This window comes from Chiloscyllium plagiosum, unplaced genomic scaffold (assembly GCF_037043375.1).
Source record: "Chiloscyllium plagiosum isolate Xiang-an unplaced genomic scaffold, Cpla_swu_hap1 HiC_scaffold_19, whole genome shotgun sequence".
Lineage (NCBI taxonomy): Eukaryota > Metazoa > Chordata > Chondrichthyes > Orectolobiformes > Hemiscylliidae > Chiloscyllium > Chiloscyllium plagiosum.
This window is the reverse complement of record NW_028270157.1, coordinates 12,615,349-12,626,534: the sequence shown is the minus strand read 5'-3', so window position 1 is coordinate 12,626,534 and position 11,186 is coordinate 12,615,349. Positions and strand designations below refer to the sequence as shown.

General features: G+C 38.4%; 1 protein-coding gene across 3 annotated transcripts in view; it reads right to left on the bottom strand.

Annotated features, from left to right (window-relative positions):
- Positions 1-3,632: 3,632 nt before the first annotated feature.
- Positions 3,633-11,186, bottom strand: part of mon2 (MON2 homolog, regulator of endosome-to-Golgi trafficking) — a 132,411-nt gene continuing 124,857 nt past the window's right edge. For all 3 annotated transcript variants that reach the window (XM_087997020.1, XM_087997021.1, XM_087997022.1), the window contains 3 exons: positions 9,180-9,387; positions 7,424-7,506; positions 3,633-4,930 (listed from right to left, as the gene is read on the bottom strand). In XM_087997020.1, the coding sequence (XP_087853146.1) occupies positions 4,767-4,930; positions 7,424-7,506; positions 9,180-9,387 (455 nt within the window). In that variant the 3' untranslated portion in view covers positions 3,633-4,766. The remainder of the gene's footprint in view (positions 4,931-7,423; positions 7,507-9,179; positions 9,388-11,186) is intronic.

The window sequence follows — 11,186 nt, the reverse complement described above, 5'->3', positions numbered from 1 at the left end:
ATAGTTTCCAAGTCAATGTGTTTGTTGATATAGTTCTGGATGAAACACTACATTGGATAAACAGGCAGAAAACTAGCCAGAAAAAGACATGACCCATTCTCTTGTATCCTTACATATGGATGAGGAAGGAGACCACTTTGGCTAGGACAACACATCCATCCTCAGACAAGCAAAACAGAGACATGCGTGAGAATTCCTAGAAGCATAGCATTCCAACCAGAACTCTATCAACAAACACGTTAATTTGGATCCCATTTACCACCCCCTGAGAAAAAGAACAGAAAATGACATTACCATAGGAAATGGTATCACCAACCCAAGAAAACCCAAACATATAAATAGAAAGTGTGCTATACTGCCAGTGCTTCATCCAGAGGCTCACTGAAGATGTTACCTAGTATGGTGATGAAATGCCTGAAAACAAAGCTTTCAGCTCAGCAAGCAAACCTACATCCAGTCAATGTTTTATTTGCACAAATTGCTAAGAGCATATGGGTATCTTTCCCATCTGTCTTTTAAATTTTTTTTCCCCACAAGATATATGCACTGCTGACTGGGCAATAAATGGTGGTCCAATCAAAATTGCTCTAAAGGTGATAGTGAGTTGCCTTCTTAAACTGCTGCAGTTCATGAGATGTAGAGACACCTACAATGCTAATTAGAAGGAAGTTCCAGGATCCTGACCCATTGATAACAAAAGAACCATGTTACCATTCCAAGTCAGGATGGCATTTGGGTTGGAGGAGAACTTGCAAGTGGTGATACTCCCACCTGTCACCCTTGCTCTTTGAACCAAGAGGTCATGTGTTGTTGAAGGAAGCTTGGTAAATTGGTGCAATGCATCCTGGAAATGGTGTAAATACGTTCAACTGAGTTAATTGGAGAAGTAAATCAAGCAGGCTCTCGTCAGTGAGTGTTAGTTTTAGTGTTACTTTGAGTTGCACTCAAGCAAGTGGACAGTATTCCATTATACTCTTTACTTCTGCCTTGTGGATAGTTGATGGGTGTTGGCGAGGGAAGATCAATATTCCCTTATGTAGCCATTGTATTTGTATGACTAATCTAACTGAATTTCTGATCAACAGTAACCCCCGTGATGTTGTAAATGAGGATTCATTAACAGTAATGGGGTGACTGTAAAGGGTAGATATTCATTGCCTGACACTTGTGTAACACAAATTTTACTTTCCATTTATCAGCCTGGCCTGAATACTGTCCATGTCTTACTGTAAAGACATTTCTGTTTCAGTATGAGAAGCCATCAATTGTGTTGAACATAGTGATTGCACAATGTGACATTCCCACACTGATTTTTATGATGGAGGGGAGGCATTGTTGAAGTAGCTGATGATAGTTAGGCCTAGGACACCAGCCCAAGGAACACTCGTGGAGATGTCCAAGACTGACATGATTGATCAGCACCAACCACACCCAGAACCATAAATTTTTTTGGTGGCTTGTTACTCATATCAAAAAAGGTACCATTTTACTTCCTCTTTTAACATAATCAAATGAATTTGATTTATTTAGGGGTGGCTCAGTGGTTAGCACTGCTGCCAGGGACCCAGGTTCAATTCCAGCCTCGGGCGACAGTCTGTGTGGAGTTTGACATTCTCCCCATGGGTTTCCTTTGGGTGCTCCAGTTTCCTCCCACAGTCCAAACATATTGGTTAGGTGCATTAGTCAGGGGTAAATGTAGAATGATACAAGAATGGGTGTGGGTGGGATGTTCTTTGGAGGGTCAGTATGGACACATTGGGCCATAAGGCCTGTTTCCACACTAGGGATTCTATAAACAATTCTGAATAAAGGAACACCCTAAACTGTGCTTAATATATCTGGTACTATGATTTAAAATTAATTGAAGGGATATGAGCATCAATAGCAAGGGCAACATTGATGATCTTTGAGAAAATGGTTGAACTTTTTATTCAAGATATGTTATTTAACTAAATTCAAATACTACTATTGTCTTGCAATTTGAACTTTCACAGGTTCAGCCACCAGATTACTTGACTAGTAACATAACTATGCTAATGTTCCCTACATATTTTACAGTTACCTAGGGAAGTGGAGGGAATTCTATCATACTCCTGAGTTATATCATGTTAATGGTGGATAGTTGATGAGTTACTTGCTACAGCAATCCTACACTGAACCGCGCTCAGAGCCAATGATCCTTCTAAGCTCCCAGACGTGCAGCTACTTGGAGGTTCTGTGCACACTGTGCAATACAGAATTCTGATTACGAGAATTGCTGCTATGCATACCTGCAAGATCCACATAACAGCAGAGCAAAAAAAAGGGAAAGTACACATAGTATTTATGGCTGTTTTAGTTCAGTGTTAACCTCAAGGATGTTAAGTGAGAGATGCAATAATGGAATGCCATTAAACATCAAGGGAAGATGGTTATTGCTTGACACTTTGTAGCATAAATGTCAGTTGTCATTTAACAGCCCAAGACTAGATGTTGTTCAGATCTTTCTGCAGACAGGGATTGCTTCAGTATTTGAACTGCATAATGTTCAGCTAGTATCGCATTTCTGGCAATTCCTCCCTCCAGTGTAAAGTCAATCATGACCATTAGTCCACTCTGATGCTGAGGGTTGTCACACTTTTAATACTGAGCTCCCTCAGAAGCTAAATGCTCAGACCACTGATGCTCACTAACAGTGCAAGTCATTTCAGTGGCACTGGATTAAAGGTACTTAATCAGTCAGGAATTTTGATGACGAAGGCCTCAGTACAAAGCAAGTGTACAGGAGATATGGACAGTATTGGGTTCAGAGGCAACAGCCTGAAAAACAACCATGGAGGTTTATACATTAATCATGGTCAGCTGTTTTGGGATAAATATAAATTCTTTCCACTGTCCCATGTATTATAAAAAAAATGAACCTCACCCAAAAGACAATTCCTTATAAGAGGAAACCCTTGAGGCTGATTCCGACTGCATCATAAGAACAATTGGTGGGAAGAATACAAAAGGAGCACTACTTAGAATGTAAGCTTATTGTGTTCTCTCTACTCGAGATGCTTAAAAATCTACTGTGCATTTTTAAGAATGTGTTCTTTATTTCATACTGCACTGCTTGTCTAGTTCTCATTTGCAGTATATATAATGGGAACTAGAACAGTGAATGGACACACCAATCTGTTAGATCCAATGATCCAGGCGACTGCAGGTGATCCCCAGGTATTTGTGTGACGAGTAATACAGAATGAGTTGACATTTTGACACTGATAGGAACAAGTTTCCAAAAGAAGTCATAAAGACTTTGCAAAAATAAATTAAATTTTCAGTTACAGAAGAAAATGCCATACACGTGCATTGATCACATTTTCAGATGTGGTTTCTGCTGATGGAGATAAAGAACTCTAAATAGTATGGTGACATAATGCAGTACTAGATGGAAAATTATACTTGATCTAAGAGATGAAGTACACTTGTAAGTGCATAAGTATGAAACAGTTTGTCTGGGAATTGGTAACACTAGTGTGATTTTTAAATAATGACATTAATATTGTGAATGATTAGCATGGTTAAGACAGTTATTGGATTTAAAGGGCAATACAGATTGCACATTTTTCCCTTGGGCACAGAGCTTGGATTCACTTTATCAACAGTAATCAAGTCCAACAGTAATTTTAATTAAAAACACGTTTCTTATATATTATTTCACAAAAATATTTTGAACTATAGTACTATACTAAAAAAGTTTTTGAAAATTGGTTGTAAAGTTTATGTAGAAACTGCACAATCTACTGCAGTTAAATGTCTGAAATAAATGCTGACAGCTTGACAATACTGAATCAGAAGTCTAAATCAGTTCTTATTTACAGCATCTCAACTTAAGGTTGTGTGTAAGATTAGTATTAGAAAGCTTGAATTGTAAATCACTCCCTTCAGATGTTACATTTAATTCAGCATACCAACATAGTTAATGTACTGTATAGCTATAAGGGAAAGGGCAATAGCTTAGTTGACTCATCATAATGAGAGCATAGAGTCAACTATCAAATATCTTGGAATAAACACTTATTTTGGTTAAAAAATCTCAATTTCCATAGTATAAACACTAACATCAAGGAAAGGCAGCGAAACACAAAGGCAACCCATCTGAAGAAATTTCTAATTGAATAGGTTTACTCTGCATGCATGTGAAGCACCAGAAACCCTTCAAGCTGTCACAGGAAAAGGTCACACTTTGTAACAGAAGTGGACAATTTATTTTACACACAAGTACATAATTTCCCTTTACTTGGAAAGGCTGGTCACAGACGACATGGAATGTTATGGTACTCACTTGCATATAATTCTGTGCACAACTTTTGTACCTTTTAAAAAGGGTACAAAATGCCAACATATTTCTCAAATATATGATGTTGAATATATATCTTTTTTAATTACATCAGCAACAATTTGAACACAACCTGTACATGTACCCTTTCTCAAACTCCTTATATCACTGTACCAGAATTAGGTTGATTAGTTAAAAACATACCCACTGGACAGCTTTACTAAAAAGCAAACGTCAGGGCAGTTATTACAGTTTGAGTGTCTTAATCTATGCATGTTTAAACAACTCCAATTGTCAGTAAAATGCTTCCAAACAAGGCCCCTGATTGTTACTTAATCCAGTCTGCACGTGTAGGTCTTTACATTGCGATGCTCCAGACCTTTTTCGAATTGTGCTCTGGCAAGTAAACTGCCCGAATCAACATGTTAGTAGTACTGCAGATGATATGGCAGTCTCACATTTGTCAGGATTCTCCATTTTGTACTTTGGCTATTGGTGGCTGAAGAAAATCTTTAAATGGAACTAACGCCTCTTTCAAAGCTGAGCAAACTTCAGAAGATGTGCAGGTAATACATTCTACTAGAGTTGGATACAAAGCGATTACCTGTGACCAGGTGTTGGTATCTACTGTAAAGAGGAAAAAAAAACAGAAAATAAAGCAAACATTTGTATAAAAAGCAACAAGCCAAATATGTTTTCTGAACTATATAAGCGTGATGAAGATTTATAAGATATTGTTATTTGGGAACTTATCATCTAAAGTAGAGGTAAGTAGGTTTTAGTTTTCATTTCTATGAAGGTGACGTTTTTTAAATGGTTAGAAACTTTTTTAAGCAGTGGGTCAAATCATATTTCCCAAAAATCAAGAGACTTAAACTAAATGTCTAGACAAGCTCCCGAGTGAGATAATTGAAACATTTACTAAATTGAGATTTTCAACTGAGCAAAAAGACAAAAAAGGGCCCCCTTCTTGTGAATAGGTTCAGTGACTGGCCACCAAGGTAACCAATGTTCAAACATAAAACAGTCTTTTAAGTTAGGTTTCATTTTGGAATGTGATTAGTACAGTATTACTATCAGCTGGAATCAGAACAAAAGCCAGTGAAATATTTCTGCCACTATTTCATGGCATCACATTGAAGCAATAAGCTGTAAAATCAGGTGCAAACATCACACCTTCAGATATTGTCTTTAATAACAAGCAGTATTGGAGTTGTGGAATGTGTCCAACACTTGAGAACAAGCACTGCTTGCTAGCAATTGCTGGCATAATTCATCAGTGGCTTCCAGCAGTCTGGCTCCTGAAGCCTGGTTGAAAGTTTTAGGAAGGTGCAGTCACTCCAGTACAAAACAACAAAGTCCCAAAGTGACAATATAATGAAACAGTCAATTTAAAACAATGCATATCTGCTCACTTTTTCCTTTTTTTCCACCTTTTAAAGATTATGGTTCATGATGTTAATCCAATCAAATAGCACACTTCTGCATTAGAAATTTTGTTACTCTCCAGTTGGCTCAGGTGGACGTTAAACCAGATTGAATCTCAACATGCTGAATTCTCATGATTATGGCTGGAAGTGGTTTGTCTAAGTTCAGCAGTAAGCTCAAATCCATCATGAAAGGAAAACTGAAACAAATACAATCTTCTCAGACTTTGATGGTCCTCATGGCAACTGCTGTGTTGTGTTGGCACGATTGGAAAATTGCAGGGAAATGGGACTAACCATTCAGTTCTTACAAAGAGGCGTAGCAGGCCCAAAACCACTTACTAGACTTGCATGTTGTACACACCCACAAATGTATTAATTTGCATAGAATTGTGGGGAAACTAGAAGTTTCAGCATTTTATGTGACCTAAACAAAATCACACATACATTTTGTGTTAATTGTGCAATGAAACTAAATCAAAATGGTCTGAAGAATGAAAGTAATAAGATGGCAACTTAGAAAAGAAAATTGATAACACAAGTTTATATGAATTGTGTTTGAGCAATTGCACAACCCATGAACTTAGAACAATTTAAAAAAAGATTCATGAGGCAAAATGCATTGTATTTATTGCTCTTCAGCCTCAATTTCACAATCATATTTTATTGTGTATATTTAATGCAAAGAAAGCAAGACAGGTTGCTTTTTAAAGCTCTTCTGCTCAGTTATCATGGGAAAGATATCTTAGGAGTGATAACATTAGCAACCCAAAATAACAAGTTCAAAGTTTGTGCGAAGATTTGTAGCTCGGGTGCTCGTTGTTGTGGTTCTGTTCGCCGAGCTGGAAGTTTTTGTTGCAAACGTTTCGTCCCCTGGCTAGGCGACATCATCAGTGCTTGGGAGCCTCCTGCGAAGCGCTTCTTTGATGTTTCCTCCGGTGTTTATAGTGGTCTGTCCCTGCCTCTTCCGGTTGTCAGTTTCAGCTGTCCGCTGTAGTGGTTGGTATATTGGGTCCAGGTCGATGTGTTTGTTGATGGAGTTTGTGGATGAATGCCATGCCTCTAGGAATTCCCTGGCTGTTCTCTGTCTGGCTTGCCCTATGATAGTAGTGTTGTCCCAGTCGAATTCATGTTGCTTGTTGTCTGCGTGTGTGGCTACTAAGAATAGCTGGTCGTATCGTTTCGTGGCTAGTTGATGTTCATGTATGCGGATTGTTAACTGTCTTCCTGTTTGTCCTATATAGTGTTTTGTGCAGTCCTTGCATGGTATTTTGTACACTACTAGCCACGAAACGACACGACCAGCTATCCTTAGTAGCCACACACGCAGACAACAAGCAACATGAATTCGACTGGAACAACACTACTATCATAGGGCAAGCCAGACAGAGAACAGTCAGGGAATTCCTAGAGGCATGGCATTCATCCACAAACTCCATCAACAAACACATCGACCTGGACCCAATATACCAACCACTACAGCGGACAGCTGAAACTGACAACCGGAAGAGGCAGGGACAGACCACTATAAACACCGGAGGAAACATCAAAGAAGTGCTTCGCAGGAGGCTCCTAAGCACTGATGATGTCGCCTAGCCAGGGGACGAAACGTTTGCAACAAAAACTTTCAGCTTGGCGAACAGAACCACAATAACAAGTTCAATTTACAAATTGGTAAGCTTTTAAAAATTACCATTTTCAGGCTTTGTTTTCTTAAGTGAATCCATGAGAGTGCTGATTGCTTTCAGAACGAAAACTATTTCTGTAACTCGCTGTCTGCATTTAGAAGAGACAAAAATTAGAGGACGTGTGTGCGCTTAGTTTTTAAAGTAGTAAACATACACACCAAAGATACCAACATATTGTAAAGTTATACTCATTTCTGCTTGTACAACATTGGACACATGATGGCAATATTGTCTCATTTTCTTTTGAAAACTCAAATGATGCTCTGCAATGCATATTTACATAATTTATTTTCAAATAATCTGTAATCAGCTTATGTGATGCTGCCTGTGTTTAAAAAATATTCTGAACACTTTACCCTTTCCAGTATGCTAGTTAACATAAGCAGGACACTGTCAGCACAGTAGCTTCAGTTCAACATGAGCTCATAGTAAAAGGGGCAACAGCAGCTAGTAATCAAGTCCAAAAAAATGCTGTGTTCTTCTGAACTTGTTGGGAGAGAATTAAAGGAGTTTTATTCTGCATCTGGTTACATAATGAGACACAAAAGTGGAAAGCATTCTAACTCTAATACTAGTATTCTTGACCTTGACAAACAAAATTCATACTAACACTCTCAAACTGGTGTCAGATACTAACGTGTAGGAAACAAATGGTTGATGAATAGTTGCTAAGAATACAATGAAACAGATGATTGTATGCATAAATGTCAACATAAACGCATCAGCAAGACAACAACCAATACTTGTTTTCCTAGATTATCAAGCAGTTGCAGTTTTGTCAGATTTGGAAATTGAATCTTACCTCAATTTCAATATTTGAGGTTAGCAGAATTAAATCAGAAAAAATGTGAAAACACTAACTTTAGGTAGACAGCACAATGTAAAACAGGCTGCTGATTCTAAGTCTATTTCACACTACTGGCAAAGACTAATTTCATCTCTATTAATTTCAGAACAATGAGTGATATTAAAATTAAAATTAAACCAGCTTTAATCTCTTAACTGACTTCTGAGGATCAGTGCTGAAATATGTTCTGAGTAACACAACTCAAGACAATGTGATCGTTTAACTGATTTGGCACAATTACATCTACAGCAATGTTCTTCATTAAGGGACCTCCATTAGGTACTGTCAGAGTGGGACAACTGTACCATTGTGGCTGATGAACTGTTTATCAAATGCAATCGTGCACCTTTCAACTGTCCTCTTCAAATTTAACACACAACATTGCTGGAGTTCAGTGACATTGCACTGCATCACACAACAACACTAAGTTTGCACTTTTTCTCTACTTACCCTGTATTGCAAGAATACTGGCTTGTTAGAGTTGAACATTATGACAAAATTATAAAAGTGTGCAAATGTATCTTGGTTACAACGGTCCTTTGTTAATGTTGTATTAGATAAACGTTGAACAGCATAAACTACACAGTATAGACCACACATAAATAATACATAAAGAGGGGCATTAAGTAGGCACATTTGGCTTGGTGAAATACCATTTAATGGCTAAAGGAGATATTCAAAGTTGCATTATTGAAGTTTAACTTTTTTTTAAAATTAAGTATTTGTTTGAAATGAGTCCTGACTACAACTCTTCCAAACCCAAAATAAAGTGAACATTATCTGTGATTCTGCAATGGTCCCAGGAATATTTACATTTCTTAATTGCACAAATTCTCTTTTAAATTCAAGGTATTTTGATTCAAACATTTATAAATGCAAGTAAATTTGGCAATTCAAAAGTGGTTTATTCTAACCTTGGGAGAGGACATCTGCCACTCAGTTTCTCATCTTCAATGTACCGATGTAGCACATCTTGTGACCTCTTTAGCAGTACAGACAATGCCATTCGGGATATATAGCCTTCCTGGGGAGTTGTCACTTTATTACTGAAGGAAAACTGAAGCAGTGTTTCAAAGCAGACTTTAGAAAACTCCTCTCTCATTCGAATGTCAATTTCTGCCTCTGTAGAAGTGAAGCAGAATAGGAACGATATATTTTATTGAAGGCAAAGCATTCTCTAAGTTGCTAAACAAAAACAAAACAACTGTAGATGCTGGAAATCAGAAACAAAATCAGAAATTGCTGGAAAAGCTCAGCAGGTCTGGCAGTATCTGTGGAGAAAAAGCAAAGAGTGACCCTTCTTCAGAAGCATTTAGGTTTTGTTTCTCTAAGCTGCTATTCACTTTCTTTATTGTTGCACAGTTTATTTATATTCCAATATTTCTGTGGCTCAGCCAACATTTTCCAGCTAAGGAGAAATGGGGATGCTGGCTCAGAGTTTGTTTTTGCCAACTTACTGCAAGGCAATTGAAGGCAGTGGTTTGGAGTGCTTGGTGGGGTGCCAGAGACTAAGAAAGTCTACAGTTATTTTTATTGGTTCAGTTTCAAGCATTCCAACTGCTAAATATGCTTCCTAATCCAAGTTGGAGACCCAGTTTTCAAAGTTGCACTTCGAAATTTACAGTTCTGCCACACTGAACCATCTATTTCTTTTTTAATTACTGCAATGGAGCCAGTGTTGCAGAGTACAACCTTCTGACTGAACTAGTCTAAAGGAACACCAAAGAAATGGCTCCTTCTAAGATCCTGGCTCCATTTCCTTTTCATGTGTGGATAAATAGCACGCCTGCACTCATATCGCAGAAATCCACTGATGTTGATGTCAGTGCCTTAGTCACAGAAACCTGCGATTTTACCCAAGAAAGCAATACTAAAGGACATGAACTTGTGTCCACGTACTGCCTAAAATGCCATCAACTGAGCACCACGAAAATGGATATTTTTATTTACTCAATGCTAGTGAACTGGGAGCAGGAGTAGGCCACTCGACTGCTGGAGTTTGCACTGCCATTCAGTAAGACCCAAAAAGCAGAGAACAGCTGATCTCATCACTTCACATTCTCACATACCCGAAAACCTTTCACGCCTTGCTTATCAGGAATCATCTATCTCTGTCTTAAAAATAATTAAAGACTCTGCTCTAACCACTTTTTGAGGAAGAGATTGCCAAAGTTTTTTTTCTTTATTCATTCATGGGATAAGGGTGTCGCTGGGTAAGCTGCATTTATTGCCCCCATCAATAAATAAGTTAAGAGTTAACCCCATTGCTGTGGGTCAGGAGTCACATGTAGGCCAGACCAGGTAAGGATTCCTTCCCTAAAAGACATTAGTGAACCAGATGGTTTTTTTCTGATATTCGATAATGGATTTGTGGTCATCATTAGATTCTTAATTCCAGATGTTTATTGAATTCAAATTCTACCATCTGCCATGGCGGGATTCGAACCCAGGTCTCCAGAATGTTATCTGGGTCTCTGGATTAATAGTCCAGCGTTAATACGACGAGGCCATCGCCTCCCTGTAAACTCTGTCACATGCAAGCCTAGCAAGTCCAGCCTTGTCTTGTAAAAGAACCTGCCCTCACCAGATGCCAGAGAGAAAATGAAGACCACAGACGCTAGAGAGTCAGACTCAAAAAATGTGGTGCTGGAAAAGCACAGCAGGTCAGGCAGCATCCATAGAGCAGAGAGTTGACATTTCGGGCATAAGCTGACATTCCTGATGAAGGGCTTATGCCTGGAAAATCAACTCTCCTGCTCGCCGGATGCTGCCTGACCTGCTGTGCTTTTCCAGTATCACAGTTTTTGATTTACACCAGATGTCAGTCTAATAAACATTCATTGAATTGCTTCCAATGCATTTATATCCTCCCTTAAATAAAAAGCTAAATACTGTACACAAAGCTCCAGATGTGGTCTCAC